Here is a 20,579-nt window from a genome sequence, read left to right as displayed (position 1 = left end):
AGAAATACATTCTTGTTTATCTGTAGATATCCAAATGGACTCATCCCTCACAGGCTCCTTTGTACCTCTGTTATAATGATTACGATAACAGAGAACAGTGTTACATGTTTTCTCCATATGCTCCGAAACAAATGTAATACCAAATAATTAATAATATTACTGTGTTGTGCTGCCATTGCTGCCTACGTTATCTGTATATGAAATGTCAACTGGGGTCCTACTAAATCAAGAGGACAGTGCTCTGCCCATACTGTACCCAGACAGTAATACCAAACAGTTATACCCATATTCTACCTATATAGTAACATAAACGAATAAACAAACAAAAGACTCTCTTAGTTATAGTATATTGTCTACTTTATAGACATACAGACTGCAGACACTTTGTTCTGATACTATATTCTGCAGCTGGGCAGGTTTTGCTTCACACTGTGTTCCTGCACAAGTCTGGGAAAGTATGGAAAATGAATTGGATAACTTCTCTGCTGGTACAGTTTCTGAACTTCAACCCAGCAGGATCAGCTGTCCCATTGGGTGCCATGTTGTGAACTAGGTATACTGTATGTCTACATGTAGGGGGGCACAGTTGTGATCAGTGTTGGGAATGAGCGTGGAGAGGGATCTGACCCTGAGAAGCCAGATATTCACTGATGAGCTGACAAAAACAGAAGGGAAGGAGCGCTGCATCTGCTCCTTAATGTAGAATGGACAGGAGCTGTTTCAATGTAAGAAACAGCTGAGTCAGAACAGGCCAATGCATGGGAAGTTTTTGTAAATATACATTCAAATCAGTAGTTCCCTGCAAAAAATGAAAATGCCTTTATTTCATATGGCAGTCAACGGTTTGGTGCAGTGTTTTTAATATATTCTTGCCATGTGAAATAAAGGCATTTTAAGTATGAGTGCCTTAGACATTAATATGACTTTAATGACCCTAATGACATTCTTGCTCTTACACACCCAAGCAGGGTTTCCACATATAGGCGTTCACCCAAACCGCACAAGGGGGCAGCTTTGTCGGGTCCTGTTCATATTTATCAGGTTTTAAAGTTTTAAGTTTGGGACTTGTGCAAAAAGTCTGGAAAAGTATAAGAAGTCCCAGCATACTCGAGCGCAGGTGTATGGTGTTTCATGCAGTCGCACACCCACTATCGTTTCACATTGCCATATTTGATCTTGTGAAGAATAATCTTCTGCTGTAAAGTGATATAGATTATAGTCGCTTTGCCCAACCTCTATCCGCACACATCAACACCAAACAAATTGTTGAAATCCATTCAAGACATTAAAGTCTGAAATATTATGAAATGGAATTGTTAAATGGAAAATGTGTGGGGAGCCTGCCTGTGTCATGTTGGCATCACTTAGGCTGCAGTATAATGTTGGTGCCAAAAAGCCTCTCCGGAGTTCAGTCTCCAGCCTCCATTTTTGAAAGTCAAATTAGTGGCAGGTGATGGCCATATTACTTTGCATGAGTAGCTGCTCTAATTCGGACCGTTATGCCAAAAATGCAAATAGAATATTTTCTGCAGACACTAGTCTACTGCAGACTTTTGGATGAGCTAGTTACTTTCGATATGGTTACCTGGAAACTGTTTTTTTTTTTTTTTTCATTTCCATTTAAGCCACAACATCAGCTCCAGCGATCAGTTGTCAGTAGGATTCATCGGTGCAGAGAAGGACAAGTCCCTCTAGGATCATGAGAGGCATTGTGACAGTTTGTTGATACGAATTAAGGAAGACAGGACAGGTTAGTGGATTTTTCTATATTGCCTATTTTAATAAACTTCGTAATCAGGGTGTCATATTTCCTACCATACACATATTAAACATAATACTTGAGTTCAACAGTTCCATTCCAAAATGAGATAGCCATAATTTTGAAAAAAAAAAAAAAAGTGACACCTATTCTTACAAAATGATTGATTGAAAACAAGTTTTTGCACTTTTCAAATGATCGTGGGTAAGTTAAGTCCTTCACTGACAAAATGCTAAACCTTTTATACACTGGATATTTTTGAGATATTGAGATATTGAGTGATGAACTGTATATTTAAGCTTTTGGAAATGTACTCTTCATTTCTATCCCAAAGCCAGATTAAGTTTTTTTGTTTTTACTTAATGTTGGCAGTTTAGGAAATCATTGAAACCACACCCTTACTAATAACACACAGTAATTAATTTGTCCATGTTGATGTTCCCCCTCAGTTTGAATGTGCATGATGCAGGTGACAATAACTAATCCTAATTTTTGGATTGATTTTGTACTGAGCAGAAATCCTGTCTGCATGCCTCTTCAAAACAGTTTTTTGACTTCTTTTAAATACTAATCTATTGTGACTTTTCAGTGAATATTAGCGCCCCCCCCTACTCTGAAGGTACAGTACATGCATTATGTGCTCTCTCACCAGTCTAAATTTATTTAACAAAATGACACTGGAGTTTGTCTAATCTGATGACCAGACTGGCGCTAAGCTGCCAAACAGATAAATAAATCTTCCTTTCTCTCAAAGGAGAAGGGATTAACGGTATTACACCCTGTGTGTTGCGTGCTGCTTGTCCATAACAACTTCCTTGACAAGAATTGGCAGTTTTTTTAATTTATTTTTTTTATCATAGGCCAACATAGATTACTCCTTATTACCCTCTGTCTTTATCCGCAGGAGCAGAATGTGGACTTTTATATTTCTGTCTGTCCTGGGGCTAAACACCTGTCAGGTTAGTCAGTAACATAATGTAGCATTACACATTGGATATATATGTTGAAATTCAAAATCGCAATATGTAGCTGTGTTAAATGTTGTGAATCTACTCTTGACTTTTTCAGGTGTCTGGACAAGGTAAATTGATTTGTATGATTTTTAAATGAATCTTTGAAAAATTGCTTTGAATTTGAAATGTTCTACTGAGGGAGTAGAATATCATGTTTGATGTTAGATACTTCAGGGTTTGTTTGTTTTTTTCTATATATTGATATTGCACCGCATGACTCAGTTACTAACATAATATTGTTTGTAGATAGATATATTTGATACAATCTGTTATGCATATTTGACCTCTTGAAATGTATTGGATCTAATTTGATGTTTGCTTGTTTGATTTGCATGTTTCAGGGCCTTCAACACAAATGCATTATGCCGTTCTGGCAATAGAGGAAAGTGCCATCAAAAACATAACTGAACTACTGAATGCTTTTCATGTGACACAGGATTCTGTGGAAGCTACGAGCCTTAAAATGACAACAAGTAAACATCAATCTAATATTGCAAATTCTGCCTAGTCTGATTCATTTTGAATGAAAAAACAAATGAGTAAACTTTTTTTTTTTTTTTTCTTTTTTTTGATAATGAGAATGTGAGACTCTGCAGGATCAAACTCAGTGTTCCTGCATGTCAAATCACAGCTGGAGCGAAGAGCTTTGTGAGTCTCAGCCGAACTGTTGTGGCAACATGATGTGTAGTTTCTCAAAAACACCACATCCAACGTGTCATCCAAATACTAGAGGTACTGGGATATCTTTACTGTGTGTGTGTGTGTGTGTGTGTGTGTGTGTGTGTGTGTGTGTGCGTGCCAGTAGATGCATTCATGCATAATGTTGAAATAAAAGTAACATAGATTCTTTCTCTTACAGTTACGATCAATGGATCAGTTGTTCTGGATACAGAGCAGTATCTTGACTGTCTGCAAACCAAAACGTCTCACAAATTCAAAAATTGTCATGACAAATTGTTAACAGAGGTATGTGTGGGGCAGGGCAGGTTATTTGGAAAATATGGTAAACTAATACAAACAATTAGGAATGAACGGCAATAACAATAATAATAATAATGTGAATTTAGTTTCTTATCTAATTCTGTCTGCCTATTTGCCATAAAACGATGGCTACAGCAGCATTAAAAGTGAAAGACACATCTTTTATTTCCTTTGTACACAAAAAACAAGAGATTGGCTCCTATCTGCAACTATAACAACTTACCTTTTATTATCATTGGGATAATGTAGTTATTAACAAAGGTATTGTCTTTTATCAGTAATATACCTATGTGTGATCAATGCCAGCCTTTAACATTAATGAGATGTTTTCTGTCAGATGAAAACAGTGTACAGCACTTTGACCGGATTTGTCAGTTTGGCAATTATTGAGTTCAGGTACTTCTTTGTTTCCCAAATACACAAATCTCCAGTAGTTTTACTGAGAACTGCTTTGAATATGTGACCGAAATCTTGATTCTTATTTCACTGAAGGACTGGAAGTATCATCGCAGATTTTGAAATGACTATTGACAACCAAGTCTCAGCGGATGATCTGATTCAAAGATCACAAACCTTGAGTCAAAAACTGAACTCAACATATACCCTGGAGACTGCAGGTAAAGCTGTTAAATGAGCAGTTTAGTTACTGATTGCTCAACAACGTTAGACATACAGAGCCAGAAAGTGCAAACCATTAACAGTAGCCTATTGTTTTCTCCATTCACACATATCACTGACTATATAGACTCCACATATCAATGCTCAATGACACTCAGAAGTGTATTCCATGCCATTGGGAAAGATGAGGGTTGACTTGACCAGTCTCATAGCAGGAAGACTGTTTTCTTCATGTAATTTTAAAACTCTTTTATCATTGTCACAAGTGCAAGATGATCTGGGAAATGTCAGGCAGAGAAGTGTGTCACTTATTGTAAATCAAGTTATAGACTTCTAAACTCTACAGCATATCTTAGGGATGCGGCCTACTCAACAGAGGTGGGGACTCGAGTCACATGACTTGGCCTCGAGTCAGTTTTAATTGCTTGAGACTTGACTTGATGCATGAAGAGAAGACTTGAGACTTGACTTGACTTGTACTTTGATGACTTGAAAAGATTTCTAAATTCTTGACAAAAGATCTTGATTGAAAAGTGATGAGATTTGTTCCAGCAGACGACTGAATTTCAATTCTCTTTTCTGAATTTGTATGGAATGATTGAATTTATTGAAGTTGAAATTGATTATAGAAATCAAACTCATAATGCTCTTAGAAGTTTTTATCCTATTAAAACCATATTGCATTGAAATGTCCCAGATATTTAGTTTTCTTTAAGATATTAAATTGATACTGGACTCTTGATTTGTTCAGACTTGACTTGGTGTTCTACATTTAGACTTGAGACTTGAGACTTGTGCCTCATGACTTGAGACTGACTTGAGACACGAGCAAAGTTGACTTGGTCACAATGGTGCACTCTTATTTTTTCCACAGGTCTTGTCCATATAAATGTTCCACGTGGCCCTGTGCGTTTTGGCAGTCGTGAAGATATAACATGCACGCGACAAGACCAGTTGAAGGAAGATCCAGTGTGGCAGCTGACAAAAAACGATCAAGTATATGACATAACTAACGGCACTGAGTCTGAGCTGGTGTCAATAGGAAAGGTTGCCACACTCACACTTAAAAGCACCTCAGAAACCTGGGCAGGTATATTTCTTTCAGCTACTTTATTTACATTTGAAAATTTACTGTAGATATTTGTATTTCTTTTATTCTAACTAGGTATATGATTCAAGCCACAAGTGTGAAGATATATGACCTAAACTGTACCATTTTTTGCAAACCATTTACAATAATTAGATGGTTTGACACTAGATATCTTAATCACTGTATGTTTTGTGACTCTTATCCCTGTTTCATTTTAGGACTGTTTACATGTGCCTACAGTCAAAAACCTGAGTTTGGGAGCATAGTTCACAAAGCCAGTGCAATACTGGATGTAGCGCACCTGCCAGACATTCAAATTAGCAGTGAACCTCAGTTTCCACGCTGCAAAAGTTCAAAAGATTTAGTGGCTGTGAAAATCCAATGTGAGATAAAGACTAGCAATGACAGTTACGAGGTGACATGGAGTGGTGCTGGCTCCATAACCGAGGTGATTCCCGGTAAGTACGTTTCTGGTCTCATACTTTCTCATTGTGCAGTGAGTTGTGCAGTTTTGTTTAACTCTAGTGCATACTTGTCATTGCCACGCATGACAAATCATTTCAATTCTTGCAGATAATGGCCCCAATCATGAAGCTTCTACAAACGTTGCCTGTAAGAACGATCAGAAAGAACCAGAAATAACATGCAAGTTTACAAACAGGCGCCAGCAAAACAAAAACGCTACAATTAAAATAAATGTCATATACGGTATGTTTTAGTATTATTTCAATGTCCAAATTTAGTTTTGATCACCACAGAAAACAATACATGATATTAAGATATGTTATGCCTCAATGATTTCCCACGTGCCAAAATTTCACATGAACTCAGATGTTTTCTGATTGTGTAATAAATGATAAATCAAGGCATTCATGAATTTGTAACTTGAAGTTGATAATGTCGAGCTTTTCTTTTTCCAAACAGAACATGATCTTTTTTGTAAAGCTGACGGTGGGTGGGCAGACACTAAAGCTGGCTTTACTGCAGTGTTGAAATGCCGGGGCAGGGCTGGGCTGGAGGAGGCTGGGAACAGACACAGGAACTGCTCAAATGAGGGAAAATGGGAAGATGAGGAATCATTCTGTGTGAACCAGGACCTGGACAATATACTAGAAGAAACACGTGTAAGCCAAACTTCAAGCATCACTGACATTTTCACTCATTCATAACTGATGGCTTTTGTTCTAAAATGACATATCCATCATTTGATTAAAAATGACTCCTACTGTTTAAAAGTATTATTAGCACAGAATAAAAACAAAGTAAGGTACTTATCAAAGGCTAACTAAAGTTCTTAGTTGGCAAAATGACAATAACAGGCAGGAATCTCTATATTTTAGATATATTGTATCGTAAACCTTAGGTTATGATTATTTTTGTTGAGTTGTTTCAGTTGAAATGCTCAGTTATAGCTCAGAGCTTAAATTTTGACATCCAATTAAAGAGGTTTAATAATCATCTCTGTCGTTACAGATTGTTGACATAGGACTTGGAACAATAGATAACAATGCTGCGTCCATATTTTCTCGTCTGAAGACTGCCACTAACAACACAGAGAATATCAACACTTTTTCCAATGTGAATGCGTCCATTTTCGTACTCTCTGGTATGAAAGAAAAACTAAAAAACAAAATATCTAATGAAGCAACACTCGATGTAAGTACTGGAGAATCTTTGATCATCTTTATTCAGTGTTTTACTAGGGTTCGACCGATATGGATTTAAAGGCAAATACTGATATTGGACGATATATATATATATATGATTACCAATATTTTGTGCCAATATTCAGTATCTTCAAATGAAACAATTTTTCTTGCCAAAAAAATCTCAAAAATTACAAGTATTCAGTGATTTTCCCCAGAATTTGACTCTTGTCATGGCGGAAAAGCCTCTGAAACAGCATTTAGACCATCATGGGACACTAAAACTCTCCATTGAAACACTAATGAAATTCTTTTAGCTTAGCTGCTCCTTCAGGCAGGATGAGGCAGGTTTCACTGCAGGTTTTACAGTCTGCCATCCATGAAGCTGTTGAGTAAAATCATATCTTTACCTCCATCATATCGTCAAGGTCAATATTAGTTTTTTATTAAAAGGCCAATACCGTCTAACCCTAGTTATTACTTTGCTTATTATAGTCATATTTAATGCCACAACTACTAGGAAGGTTTTGCTTAACTTTAAGCACACAAGTTGTACTTAATTCAACTGCAAATGAATCGCCCTCCTCTCTTTTCAGAACTTTCTGCTATCATCCAGCAATGTCCTGGAAAAATCTCTTGAAAAATCATGGAAGGATGACAAAGGCGGCGAATTGTCACTGGCTGAAAGATATTTGAGTTCAGTTGAGAGACTGATTGAGCTAACACAGGTTGCAAGTGACACTAAACATACATCAAATATAGAAGTAGACACGTGTAATGGCACGCACAGGTCGCATTGCTCAAATTCGGTGTTCAACGTCAACGTCTCTGTGGACAGGACAGACTCTGGCAGTGTAAAGACAACAGGGTTTAAACAACTGGAGGAGTATTTTCCCCAGAGAGAAGAGTATGAGCCCAACAGCATCGTCGTGTCAACAACCACCGAAAAGAATCGACCAAGTCCCGTTAAAATAGAAATGGACTTCCCGTTGCTCAAGCCGAGACCTCGCAACCACGCGATGGAGTGTGTGTCATGGGATAACACCAGTAGAAAATGGTCAACAGAAGGCTGCGAGTGGGACCCTTCTAAAGAACAACACTGTGTTTGTAAGCATCTGTCCTCGTTCGCCATTATCATGTCAAAGAAACCACTGGAAGTCAAATTTCTGAAAGAGATAACCCACGTCGGACTGTCTGTGTCCATCATCTCACTCATTTTGTGTCTGGGAGTAGAAATAATGGTCTGGAGTTCTGTAGTCAAGTCAAATGCTTCACATTTACGCCATACTGCCCACATAAATATTGCTCTCTGTTTGCTGATTGCAGATATCACTGTTTTAGCATCTTCTTTTTCCAAGATTTCAGAAAGTTGGTGTCAGATTATTGCTGTGTTGAAGCATTTCTGCTTACTGTCCATGTTCTTTTGGACGCTGTGCCTGAGCATGACGCTTCTTCATCTAACGGTTTTCAAATTCCAGCATCTGAGCAAGAAGAACTACCTGGTACTGTCAGTTCTGCTGGGCTACCTGTGTCCCTTTCTGATTGTTGTGATCACCTTCATTACCAACGAAGGCGGTGCCAAAGACTCCTACTACTCCGATGAGACCTGTTGGCTGATTTATGCTGGATCCCTAAAAGGGTCCATCCATACATTTCTCATACCACTTGGTATAATTGTTTTATTCAATTTGTTTACCATGGTGGTGATAATCATGATGCTTTTCGAAAGCGCTAAGACCACAGCCAACAGCCTTCAAAATGAACAGAACACTTCCAAAAATATCCTGAGATCAGTTGTTTTATTGACTCCAATCTTCGGGGTGACGTGGATTTTTGGATTTACTGTACTGGCTATTGACCTCACGTATGGACACCTAGCCTATGTTGTCAATTATGCCTTTACCCTACTGAATGCATTCCAGGTATGGTCCTGCATGCAGTCAATAATATAATCTTTAGCCAAACACCTAGACATATGCAAGCAGTACTTGGTCAGTAACCTGTGTTATATAATTTGCAGGGCTTCCTCATTTTGTTGACCACATGCTTGGCTGAAAAACAGGTAAGGCACCTTTACTTCTTTAAAGGAGAAATCCATCCTAAAACACTTTAACGCTGTTAGAAAACAGCTATTTGTGATGTACTTTGCATTTTTGTGCTCATTTTGTTGTCTGGTGGTATATTTTTCGGGCAATTAACGGGCAAGCATAGACAATGTGACGTGACACTGAGATATTTCCAGTGTAGTTACAATGGAGTGTAATGGCAGAAAATCTGTCAGCGATCTAAAACATCAACAGTAAACGTCAGATTTTGGTGTCAGTCCCTCAGAATCAAAGAGCGAGGGCTTCATTCTAGACTCACCGTTTTGCACCAATATTCAACAATCATACAGGGAGAAATCCATCGTAGAAGAAGAGGAGATACCAATTTCTCCACTGACAGCAGCCTCAGTAGACCAGAATGCAATGCAGCCACAAGACATGTTGCGTTTTGAGTAGGGGGGCGCTGGTCAAGTAGACGTGGCAGGTTGAGGGAAAGAGGGTTCACCAAAAAAAAGTAAATTACAGCACATTTTCACAAAATGACTCCTGGAATATACTGACAGCGTAAGAGAATCTAAAAGTGGATTTTTCCTTAGACCATTGACCACAGTGCTACAGAATCAGTATAACCATTTTAATCCAATTTTAACAGATACGTGATGCATGTCTGAAGAAGATGCATATCACCAAAAAAGTAAGTTAACAGTGCAGCGTGGCAGTGTGTTTTTCTTATAGTATGTAAAACTACGGTGTGTGTTGACAGCTGACTTGATCTTGCACATCCCGCTCCTCTCCTCAGCAGGGTCTAACATCAACCAGCCAGAGCTCCACAAGCTCCACATTGAAGAAGAAGTGAAAATTGTTTCAAATCTGTGCATCACTACTACTACTACTACTACTACGTCACTACAAGCTACATATTAGCTACATAAATACATCAATATGTAATGTAAATCATCATGCTGTCATGGGATGTTGGCTTATTCTGTCTGTGGTGGAGGTGAAAGCTCATCATACTATGTTGTAACATTTTATTTGTGCGATATATCTGTTTTTTGATTGGAGAAATGATCTACAGGACGCAGCTGGCAAATCTGTATTCTTTGATTCCTTCATATTGTGTAATAAACTCCAGATTAATAATAAATACGGTGTGAGCAATATAGTGCATGTTTACCATTTTGTCCTAAAGCCTTGAAGGGTTGCAGAATCACTGCCAACTGAGACATTACACTACAAAATAATTTTAATAACAATAAGGCACTTAAACTTAAAAACATAAGTTTAATTCCTGCTGTAAAAAAATATAAGTTGACTTAAATAGTTCTGCATAGTTGGGGCAAAGCTCATTTGTAAAACTCGCTGACTGAAGTTCAATCATCAAGTGCCAAGTCATATTGACAAATGAGTAGTAGTTGAATCCACTAACTGATGAACAATGAGGACAGTTTTAGTGTCAGTTTTCATGTGTAAAATCAAGATTATGCTGTTTGTCAAGAAGCAAGCAGTACAGTCTGCACTAACATGTAATAGAGACAGATATGATTGTCTAATACACAATTGTAAAATTTTAGAAATATTGAGGGTAGGGATTTAACTGGATTCTATTTTTCATCATGATTATCATTTTTTTTTTTTTTTTTTTTTTTAGCAGAATCAGACCTATGATTCACCTTACATCTATGTAGAGCAAGTCTATCCTTTAACTTTATTCAAATAAGAGAGAGGGAGCGTTAAACCAAATGCAGTGTATCCTGGGAAATATGCTAATAAGCTAACAACGTTCCTTACTCAACTGTCATAATTTGATAGGGTAGAGAATGCTTGGTAAAATGTTCCTTTTAACTAGGAAACTACATTAATTTTAAGTCATGAACTTGCACTATGAAGTTTTACAGTGCCTACACGGATGTCCATCTTTGTCCAGTTGATGAAATTTCTTTGTGTAAAATCTTGTTTTGTTTTGGGTTTTTTTTTACTAGATATGTTGCTTCCTAGTGTTGCTTTTTGAGATCCTGTTTTCTTCATTTTCTTTGCCCTGTTCTGCCCACTCCTCATCTGTGTCATCCACGGAAATGCCTTTATGGGCTGCCATCTTGCGGTAGGCCTTGGACTCCGTCTCTGCACTGCAACATGCAAAAAATAAAACAAAATAAAAAAGAATGAAAAGGAATGATAATTATATATTCAGGCAGTTTAGATCCATAAGCCATTGAGCTATATATTTGAAAGAAAATGTAAACGTACAAGATTATCAAAATATTTTGAAGCAGTAATAGGCCTACTGTGCAATAGTAGAATGGCATTAGCAAGACAATTTACGGTATTTTTCAGAATTACCATAGAGAGAAATGAGACAGAATATAAACCTAAGATATCTAAAGAAAAAAAAACACTAGTAGCCTATATTTTTAAATAAAACAATGGGGTTTGTAGTGTGTCAGTGGTACTGTAGACTGCTGTCTGTGACTTGAATGTAACTTTATCACAGGCTACTTTGTAGTTTTTAATCTGCTATGTATTTCTGTGGGATTTTAGGTCCAATCGTACCTGCATGTTATTTTAACGTTTTGCTGTCCTTCTAAAATGTATTATAGGATTATTAGGCTATAGGGATTCATACTTCTTAAGGAAACGAACACAGTCTTCGTGTCCGTATATCTCGGCTATCCGTACGGGCTTGTCTCCGGAGCTGTCCTCCTTGTCTATGGGGGCGTGGAGGGAGTGCAGGAGCCGCAGCACAGCCAGCCGGCCGGACTCCGCCGCGAAGTGGGCAGGAGTCCATCCATGATCCGTCCGCAGACACGGCCGGGCCCCGCTCTCTACGAGGAGCCTCACCGTTTCTGTGTGTCCTGCGAAAAAAAATGCATTAGGAGGCTACAGTAAAATGCGACACTACATTTGAGAACCCAATGTTGTTGTTTTTTGTTGTTGTTGTTGTTTTTTTTACCTTTATTTAAGCAGGCAAGTCAATGAAGAAAAAATATTTTGCAGTGATGGCCTGGCAAGAGGAAAAATGTGTCTTGATGGAGAATTGGAGTGAAAGGTTTTATTTATTGTTATTATATCAGAGAGACAAGATGATGGCTAGTTTGCAGAAGGCAACTAAAAGCACAATGAAAACACTAATGCAACATCATTAAAAGCAATTAAAACATGCGACAAAAACGTACGACAGCACCAATAGAGACATTAGTGTAATCATTTAGCAGAGAAATGTGTGCCTTAAATGTCTGATGGGAGATGACATTGTCCAAATTCAGAGCTTTTTGCAACTCATCCCAGTCACTGCTATAGCCTAATCAATAAGGGAGTATTCGAGACTTGAGAGGTGTAACTTGAAACTGATGATATTTAAGACCTGCAAGTGTGTCAGAGGAAAGCATGTATTTCCACTACAATGACCCCACGCACCAACTACCTTTAGCTGCAGCCCAGTGAAGAGGTGTCTTGCAGTTCCAGTCAACGTCTCTCTGATTGGGATTGCATTTATTTTGCCTCAGAATTTCCTCAACTTGGTCAAAATCCCCTGCTGCTGCTGCCTGGTGCAACTCTGTCATTTCTTTTAAGGCAGAAGGTTGCCAAGCAACATTCATCAACACAAGATGCAATAAAGTCCCAACCTGGAAAGTAGTAAATGGCACTGCTGCCACCTAGTGTACACATGTTGCGTTGCGAATCAAAGTGTTTTTTATTTATGTATTCATTCATTTTTTTATTAAATTTGTAAATGGTACTAGGTACATTGGGAACAACTAATTTACAATAACATACAAACATAATATTGTTCAGTATTTTGCCAGATGTTAGGAAGACAGTGGATTTACATCACAAATCATCTGTTCATTTAAGAGTGAAAAGCTATCACCATTTTTTTCCTTCTTTATAAGGCTTTCAATGTCTCACCAGAATAGGCCTAATTCACTGTATGGGTATAATTGCAAAATAAATGGGCAATACATTCAACATGATTTTAGTGTCAGTTTAGAATTTTGACAATGTTTTTGTTGTGGGATAGCATTATGTACAGTTTTAAAGAAAACCTCTTTTACCTTACAGTAGGAAATTGTTGCACAGAGACTATACCTTCCCCCATTCTACAGAAGTTGCAAACCAACAATATTTGATGCATTTACAGTATGTTGCTGCAAACTATTGTTTTACCCCATTTCTTGCAATCTCTGCAAGGTTTTTCTGATGATTCAAAGTCGAAATGCAAATTTAAACCCCATATCATAATCCATAACCAAACTTGATCAGTGTCATCTCAATATGACTGGGCTATGGGATTCTTGTGTACAACTGCACATAGTTTACGTTAATGGAATGCTGAGGAGCAAGAAGCCTCTCATCCCTAACGCCATAATGGAAAACAGCCTCTATCAGCCAAACTTATAATCCATTTTAAAAACAAGCTACACTGTTTTATTTGTTCAGACAAGTATATTTATTAACAATGTGAGCATTAACAACATGGCAGAATTTTAATTTCATTGGTTTGGAAATAACGAGTAAAAATCCAAACACAAACATGTTTTATCAGTTGACAAGATTCAGACTATTTTGTCAACTCTGTTTTTCCTCATTGCCACTTATCAGGATCCAGTTCTGAAACAAACAATCATGAATTTAGATTACTTAAACAACTTAAAATTGAACATTGAAAACATGAAACTCATCCATTTCTATGTTCTGGGCATTGCATTGCATAACTCACTTTTGAAATAATAGAACTATACAGAATAATTAATCCTTCAATTGGTTGCCAATGAAATAAAAAAAAAAATGGTGTTACTGCAGTAGGTTTGTTGTCTTATTACATAGAGAAGCGCCCTCATGCCATTTTATTTTGTTGTTGTAGAATGTCATGTCACAGGATGGAGATAATGTTAAAAGTAAAGTCTCATACCATTCAGTCAAAATGGCTTTTGGTGATTGTGGGTCTAACACTCTTGTCTATGGCCTGGTCCAATGAAGATAAGACACCTAATTGAATGAAATAAATGAATGAATATGACATTTATTAAAGGCTGCTCAATCTAAGGTAGAAACAAGATTTTTCTACAGTTTTAAAAAGCAACACAAAGTATAGTCTACTAACCTGATTCAGGACTTTCTGCCATGGCATTCTCTGTGGCAAACCCTTTCCAGTATTTCTCCATCACTTTATTCACAACCATATTCCCATACTCAATTTTCACTTTATATTGAGGAACTGCAATCTCCAAATGATCCTCCATGTTAAACATTGTCATGTTGAGTGGTATATCAACCAGAAGATTGTAGAAGTCATCTAAAGCGCTGTCATCCCAGGTGCCTTTAGAGTCATCAAATCCATCCAAAGAACACAAAAAGGCCTGAGGAGCCATCTCAAACAGGCTGGGAGGAAGTGATGTCACATCCTTGATGTCAACTTCAGACTCGTTTCCATAGTCAATAAACAGAACAAAGAGAGTATTGCCAGTTTTGCGAATGACCTGAGCTCGATACCACTGTTTGTCACTGGCAAAGAGAGCAAGACAGGGACTCCCAGGACCCAGTGTCTCTGGGAACATCATGCGCTGCTCGGACTGTCCTACTTCCTGAGCGAGCCTTGACACTTCGTTGAGGTCCTCCGTGTTGGCAGGCTGACACCAGAAGTAGTGGGGTCCCACAATGCAGGATGCATATACTTCCTCAGTCTTGTTTTGGGAAATGGTTGGCTTCTTGTAGCTGCAGATATTCATATTTCCTTGAGGGCAATTAAGTTGTGTCACATCTGACTCAGTTTGACCACCATTCAAGGTTTCTGATTGAGAACTTTCTGCCATGGCACTCTCTGTGGCAAACCATTTCCAGTATTTCTCCATCACTTTATTCACAACTATATTCCCACACTCAATTTTCACTTTATATTGAGGAACTGCAATCTCCAAATGATCCTCCATGTTAAACATTATCATGTTGAGTGGTTTATCTACCAGAAGATTGTAGAAGTCATCTAAAGCGCTGTCATCCCAGGTGCCTTTAGAGTCGTCAAATCCATCCAAAGAACACAAAAAGGCCTGAGGAGCCATCTCAAACAGGCTGGGAGGAAGTGATGTCACATCCTTGATGTCAACTTCAGACTCATTTCCATAGTCAATAAACAGAACAAAGAGAGTATTGCCATTTTTGCGAATGACCTGAGCTCGATACCACTGTTTGTCACTGGCAAAGAGAGCAAGACAGGGACTCCCAGGACCCAGTGTCTCTGGGAACATCATGCGCTGCTCTGACTGTCCTACTTCCTGAGCGAGCCTTGACACTTCGTTGAGGTCCTCCGTGTTGGCAGGCTGACACCAGAAGTAGTGGGGTCCCACAATGCAGGATGCGTATACTTTCTCAGGCTTGTTTTGGGAAATGTTTGGCTTCTTGTAGCTGCAGATATTCATATTTCCCTCACTGCAATTAACTTGTGGCACAGTTGACTCACTTTGACCACCTTTCGAGGTTTCAGATTCAGGACTTTCTACCACAGCATTCTCTCTGGCAAACCCTTTCCAGTATTTCTCCATAACTTTATTCACAACCATATTCCCACACTCAATTTTCACTGTATACTGGGGAACTGCAATCTCCAAATGATCCTCCATGTTAAACATTATCATGTTGAGTGGTTTATCAACCAGAAGATTGTAGAAGTCATCAAAAGCGCTGTCATCCCAGGCGCCCTTGGACTCATCAAATCCATCCAAAGAACACAAAAAGGCCTGAGGAGCCATCTCAAACAGGCTGGGAGGAAGTGATGTCACATCCTTGATGTCGACTTCAGACTCATTTCCATAGTCAATAAACAGAACAAAGAGACTATTGCCAGTTTTACGAATGACCAGAGCTCGATACCACTGTTTGTCACTGGCAAAGAGAGCAAGACAGGGACTCCCAGGACCCAGTGTCTCTGGGAACATCATGCGCTGCTCGGACTGTCCTACTTCCTGAGCGAGCCTTGAAACTTTGTTGAGGTCCTCTGTGTTGGCAGGCTGACACCAGAAGTAGTGGGGTCCCACAATGCAGGATGCGTATACTTCCTCAGTCTTGTTTTGGGAAATGTTTGCCTTCTTGTAGCTGCAGGTTTTCATATTTCCTTCAGGGCAATTAAGTTTTGTCACATTTGACTCAGTGTGACCACCTTTCAAGGTTTTTGATTCAGGACTTTCTGACACAGCACTCTCTGTGGCAAACCATTTCCAGTATTTCTCCATCACTTTGTTCACAACCATATTCCCATACTCAATTTTCACTTTATATTGAGGAACTGCAATCTCCAAATGATCCTCCATGTTAAACATTGTCATGTTGAGTGGTTTATCAACCAGAAGATTGTAGAAGTCATCTAAAGCGCTGTCATCCCAGGTGCCTTTAGAGTCGTCAAATCCATCCAAAGAACACAAAAAGGCCTGAGGAGCCATCTCAAACAGGCTGGGAGGAAGTGATGTCACATCCTTGATGTCAACTTCAGACTCATTTCCATAGTCAATAAACAGAACAAAGAGAGTATTGCCAGTTTTGCGAATGACCTGAGCTCGATACCACTGTTTGTCACTGGCAAAGAGAGCAAGACAGGGACTCCCAGGACCCAGTGTCTCTGGGAACATTGTGCGCTGCTCGGACTGTCCTACTTCCTGAGCGAGCCTTGACACTGTGTTGAGGTCCTCCGTGTTGGCAGGCTGACACCAGAAGTAGTGGGGTCCCACAATGCAGGATGCGTATACTTCCTCAGTCTTGTTTTGGAAAATGTTTGGCTTCTTGTAGCTGCAGATATTCACACTTCCTTCAGGGCAATTAAGTTGCGTCACATTTGACTCAGTGTGACCACCTTGGAAGAATGTCTCTGCCAAAGATATGTCTAGGTCCTCTAGAATGACGTCCCAAACACTTTCTGTCTCCTGAGTGAAGGTGCATGTAAAGATCTTTTTAGGATTCTCTGCTGTGGCCCTTTTGAATATTAATGCTGCTTCCTCATCCAATTTGTCATGTTTGTTGTTCACACCTCCAAGACTACAAGGAATGCTGAACTTTGGACATGTTACCAACTCTTTGTCAAGGTAAGAGGTTTTGACACATGGGATTGTTGCTTCACTGCCAAAGTCTATGAATTCAACATGGACAATGTTGTCCTCAAGTTTGTGTCTGACAACTGCACGATACCAGGAACTGTTATCAGGAAATTCTGCCTTCACCAAATCGCCAATCTGGAGGTCACCAAAATCAACTGGAACATCACAGAGTGATTTGGGTTCATTTAGCTTCTCCAAAAGAGAGTGCATATCATTTTCTTCCTTTTGCAAGTGAACAAAAAAACTGAAGGGATTGTTGAAATGTGAAATATACACCTCTGCTGACAGTCCTTGTTTTATAAGCTTCGGTGGTAAATCTGCGGCACTCCTAGACGTTTTTTTTCTTTCATCCAAAGTCTTTCCAAGTTCACCCTCTGGCACGGAGACATGAAGCATGGACTGTAGAGTCATCTCTTGTTCAGCTCCAACACACATTCCATTGCTGCTATGAACTTTATTTTGTTCTGTCATCTTCCTTAATGGTGACACATTCATGTGCTCCTGTGTTTGGCATTCCTCCCTTGGCACACTAAATGTCTGTTTTGAGCTCTCAGAAAGTTGCTGGTCAGTCAGTTGGACCAAGCCAGTCTCCTTTCTTTGTTGTACATTTGCTATCATCTCTCTCACCTTCAAATTTACATTCAGGGATCCATCACAGAGTTCAACAATTAGCTTTCCCTTTGCGTCTTTCGCCACCACCGAAATAGTAAAATAATGGCCAAAGGCAAGATCTGCAAACCACTTGTTGACCTCCGGTGGTACATCTGCTGGAACATCGAACAGTCCAAGCGGAACCGCCAGCACAGGAACAGATCTGGCTGTACTAGCTTCAACAGGACAGGGACAAATATCAGATTTATTCACTGCAAGGGTATCACCATAGTCCACAAAGTGCACCTGAAGGTTTGGAGACATTGCTATTATTTGACCTCTATACCACTGATTATCTGTGTACTTAGCAAAGCAAACACTGTTGAGTCCTAGAGGGGGATCTGTGCACTGTGGCTGGCTCATTAGTTGCTTAACATTTTCCATCACTTTGTCAAACAAGTGGGAATTCCTGTCCAGCTGGCAATAGAAGTGATTAACACTCTCTGAATAGGTTATCCACACCTTTTCTTTTCCACCCACCTCAGTGTTATGCGTGGAGTAATTATATGCATCAGATGTGACCAGAGGAGGGACGTGCATGTGAGCTTCACCCTGTGTACATTTCTGAGCCAGCATCGTGCAAGCACTCTCAAATGGCGTCTCAACATCTACCACGTGAAGCGACAGACCTTGTGAATCAGGCATCACAGCTTTTATAATGCATTTCATCTCAGAGTTTGAGGATGCAACTGAACCTACAAACTTCTGAAACTCGGCTAAGGCAGCATCGCTCAAAGTAGCAGCAGCGGGATTGGTGGGATGCTTCAGACTGAATAAGCAACACTGAAAGGCCTGGGCATTTAGCTGTAAGAAACCTGGATCAATCGGGCGCAGGTCTTGCATGGGGACCTTTCGAGTTTCACCATAGTCTACAAACCTCACATCTATAACAGGGGAGTGGTGATCTGCAATTATCCTTGCTCTGTACCACATGCCATTATCTGGATGACGGGCAACACAGATGGACTCAACCAGTGACTGACAGTGGGAAGAGGCATAATGGTTTTGCATGTCTTCATTGAGGAGTCTGAGAGAGTCACTGTTATCTGCTGTTTGACACCAAAACTTTTCTAGACTTTCAATGCAAGATATTTTTACATTGACAGCGCTTTCGATAGGAAACAAATGCTCATGAAGAACATTATGCGTCACAGAGGGGTAACGTGGAGAAAGATGCCCATTGCTCTGCATTACAGGGTCTAGGTGGTTTTTGATTTGTATTGCTTCAGTGCCAGATTGTTTGCCAAAACTGGCATCATCATCTCTCCTGACATTGACTGGTAGGTTCTTGGAGCATGGGAACATATTTTCTTGTAATCCATCAACATTTAAGTTGAAACCCAGGCCGAGTTCATCTCCAGGTGATTTGAGAAATGATGAGGGTATGGAATCAATGTGGACATTTGAATCCTGTTCAGTCTTTGAGTCCGGAGAAAATCCTGATTTCTCTATAAAGCAACTGTTGATGCATGTATTATCAGCTGTATAGAGCGTGACATAATAGATATCTTGAGGTATATTATAGCGTTCAAATTTGGCCACGACTCTCTGATGCTGGAGCACCAATTTCAGGTTATCAATTTGGTCAGCAGTCCATTCCATGCCATTTTCTTTTACCCCATCAAGAGAACAGAGATATGTAACAACTGGCATTCGCAGGAATTTTTCATGCAGTGGTCTGATGTCTCCTACTGGGACAAATTCAGTCTTTCCATGATCCACATGCAACACTTCTACAGCACCATCGCTAGTAGCAACGTCTTGCTTTAATACAGAGCGATACCACTTGCCATTTATCCCTCTTGCTGCACACGGGGTGCCGCAGGCCTGTGGTTGTGCCTTTCCAGAAGTTGAACTGTCTTCATAGTGCTGTTGGATCTGCTCTGATAACGTCTTCAACGCCTTGGAAAAAATTAAGACTTGACAGAAAATGTGCAGTGGATCATTTACCTCTGTAATTTCAACTGTCTCAAATGTATCAGTAAGCAGTTCTGGGTACAGATATTGGCCAAATATCTTAAGTTCACTACCAACATCATTCAGGTTCTGTTTCTGCTTTATATTACAGGCCTCAGAAGCCTCTCCTTTTGGTAAATGTAGAGATGCAAGTACAAGGCATTTAAACTGGCCCATATGAATCTTCCTTGCAAATCCAACCTTACAAAGTTGCTTGGAAACAATTGGTATGTCAAGTAGAATTGTCCTGTATGGCATCAGCACATCCTGAACCAATCCATTGAATATCTTGCCAGGCAATGACTTCAAAAACGTTGTGGCTCTTTCAGACCAGTTATTCTCAAGGGACAGGACATTGGCAAGGATACAAGATTCAATTTCAGGAGGCAGGAGAAAACTGTCATTTTGGCCCCATGCTAAGGTTTTACTTGTGGCGATATGGGATTGTCCCTGGTCGACAAGAAAAACATTGTACTTTTGATCATGAATTGATACGATCCGAGCTCTGTGCCAGGTTTCATTGATGTGAACTAGACAGTGGTCCCCAGGATTTCCCTCTGATTCACAAAACGTCTGTTTGGGAATCTGATTTTCCTCTCTCATTTGTTCATAGACATGTTTCCGTCCATCATCAATGTTAACCCATAATTCCACAAGACCACAGCTGGGGTTTAAGTTTACCCTTGTGATGAGAACAGGTACTTCTGATCCAGGTGTTGGAAGCCCAGGAATCGAACACATT

The 20,579-nt window shown here is 39.5% G+C and overlaps 4 protein-coding genes across 5 annotated transcripts; 1 reads left to right on the top strand and 3 right to left on the bottom strand.

Moving 5' to 3' along the window:
* The first annotated feature begins 1,655 nt into the window (after positions 1-1,655).
* adgrf3a (adhesion G protein-coupled receptor F3a) lies at positions 1,656-10,304 on the top strand. 2 transcript variants are annotated; one of them, XM_071524498.1, is made up of 17 exons: positions 1,656-1,750; positions 2,664-2,718; positions 2,828-2,840; positions 3,114-3,245; positions 3,352-3,504; positions 3,632-3,738; positions 4,091-4,149; positions 4,246-4,370; positions 5,246-5,461; positions 5,680-5,919; positions 6,035-6,169; positions 6,386-6,585; positions 6,935-7,117; positions 7,704-9,029; positions 9,128-9,169; positions 9,805-9,846; positions 9,955-10,304. In XM_071524498.1, the coding sequence occupies exons 2-17, from the start codon at positions 2,671-2,673 to the stop codon at positions 10,006-10,008; spliced, it is 3,075 nt and encodes a 1,024-aa protein (XP_071380599.1). In that variant the 5' UTR covers positions 1,656-1,750; positions 2,664-2,670; the 3' UTR covers positions 10,009-10,304. The 2 variants fall into 2 exon arrangements, with proteins under 2 accessions (XP_071380599.1, XP_071380598.1); XM_071524497.1 differs by having other exon boundaries at positions 9,952-10,304.
* Positions 10,305-11,130: 826 nt separating this feature from the next.
* LOC139648403 (ankyrin repeat domain-containing protein 66) lies at positions 11,131-12,712 on the bottom strand. Its single transcript, XM_071524512.1, has 3 exons — positions 12,574-12,712; positions 11,776-12,004; positions 11,131-11,278 (listed from the first exon to the last, which is right to left on the bottom strand). The coding sequence occupies exons 1-3, from the start codon at positions 12,710-12,712 to the stop codon at positions 11,131-11,133; spliced, it is 516 nt and encodes a 171-aa protein (XP_071380613.1).
* A 1,536-nt stretch (positions 12,713-14,248) lies between these two features.
* LOC139648402 (tudor domain-containing 6-like) lies at positions 14,249-19,072 on the bottom strand. Its single transcript, XM_071524511.1, has 2 exons — positions 17,555-19,072; positions 14,249-16,975 (listed from the first exon to the last, which is right to left on the bottom strand). Exons 1-2 carry the CDS (start codon positions 19,070-19,072, stop codon positions 14,249-14,251), a joined length of 4,245 nt encoding a protein of 1,414 aa, XP_071380612.1.
* LOC139648372 (tudor domain-containing 6-like) lies at positions 17,018-17,545 on the bottom strand (the record flags this gene model as incomplete). The annotated part of the gene is made up of 1 exon (XM_071524460.1): positions 17,018-17,545. A coding segment is annotated over one exon (528 nt), but the record flags the coding sequence as incomplete, so codon positions are not given.
* Positions 19,073-20,579: the final 1,507 nt, after the last annotated feature.

Source organism: Centroberyx affinis, unplaced genomic scaffold (assembly GCF_046629955.1).
Source record: "Centroberyx affinis isolate AG114_WGS23_722 - 3 ecotype Tasmania unplaced genomic scaffold, CSIRO-AGI_Caff_v1 ptg001198l_1, whole genome shotgun sequence".
Lineage (NCBI taxonomy): Eukaryota > Metazoa > Chordata > Actinopteri > Beryciformes > Berycidae > Centroberyx > Centroberyx affinis.
This window is presented reverse-complemented; position numbering and strand designations above follow the sequence as displayed.